General features: G+C 56.5%; 1 protein-coding gene across 1 annotated transcript; it reads right to left on the bottom strand.

Annotated features, from left to right (window-relative positions):
• Positions 1–353, bottom strand: DQ04_24261000 (hypothetical protein; the record flags this gene model as incomplete). Its single annotated transcript, XM_009318222.1, has 1 exon — positions 1–353. A coding segment is annotated over one exon (353 nt), but the record flags the coding sequence as incomplete, so codon positions are not given.
• Between the last annotated feature and the right edge of the window lie 362 nt (positions 354–715).

The following is a 715-nucleotide window of genomic DNA, read 5'->3' on the forward strand; positions in this document are numbered from 1 at the left end:
TGTTGTTGTTGTTGTTGTTGCTGCTGCTGCTGCCACATCAGCGCATTATTATTGCTGGTGTTAGCGGTGCTTGTAGTACCGCTTGCACCATCACCCGAGTACGGCTGCTGCTGCTGCTGCGGCTTCTGTTGTTGCCGTTGTTGCTGCTGCTGCAGACGTTCCTCACGAATCCGCTTGGCTCGTTCGAGCTGTGCCGCACGCTTCGCTGCGTAGTCCTGCACGAAGTCTGTCGCCGATGGCGCGTCGCTTGGCATCGTTGCCCCCTTTAGCACACTATGTACTACAACACACACACACACCGACAACGGCAAGAAGAAAAGACGAGGAAGGCCCCTCGTGGAGAAGTGCGGCATGGCCAGAGGCCGTGTGGACTGAAGGGGCGGCGAACGCGACTCCGGGCGCCCCCCTGCAGTCCACACGACAGCGACAGAGCAACAACAACAACAACAACACGGCAGAAACAACAAAAAACAAAAAACACACGCGGCGGGGATGGGGGGGGGCGACACGCCGACGAACCGCCACATCGCACGCCACGATCACCCCACCCCCACAGTCACATGCGCCACAACAGACAAAAGGTACAATGCCCACACCACCAGCGATAACAGAGTGCGAAGCGAAGAGGAGGAGGGTGGGTGGGGGGCGAAAGGAGAGGTGAGTGTGATGAATCGGGCGAAGAGAACGAAATGATATATATATATATATATATATA

Source organism: Trypanosoma grayi, assembly GCF_000691245.1.
Source record: "Trypanosoma grayi strain ANR4 Tgr_2426_V1, whole genome shotgun sequence".
Taxonomy (NCBI): domain Eukaryota; phylum Euglenozoa; class Kinetoplastea; order Trypanosomatida; family Trypanosomatidae; genus Trypanosoma; species Trypanosoma grayi.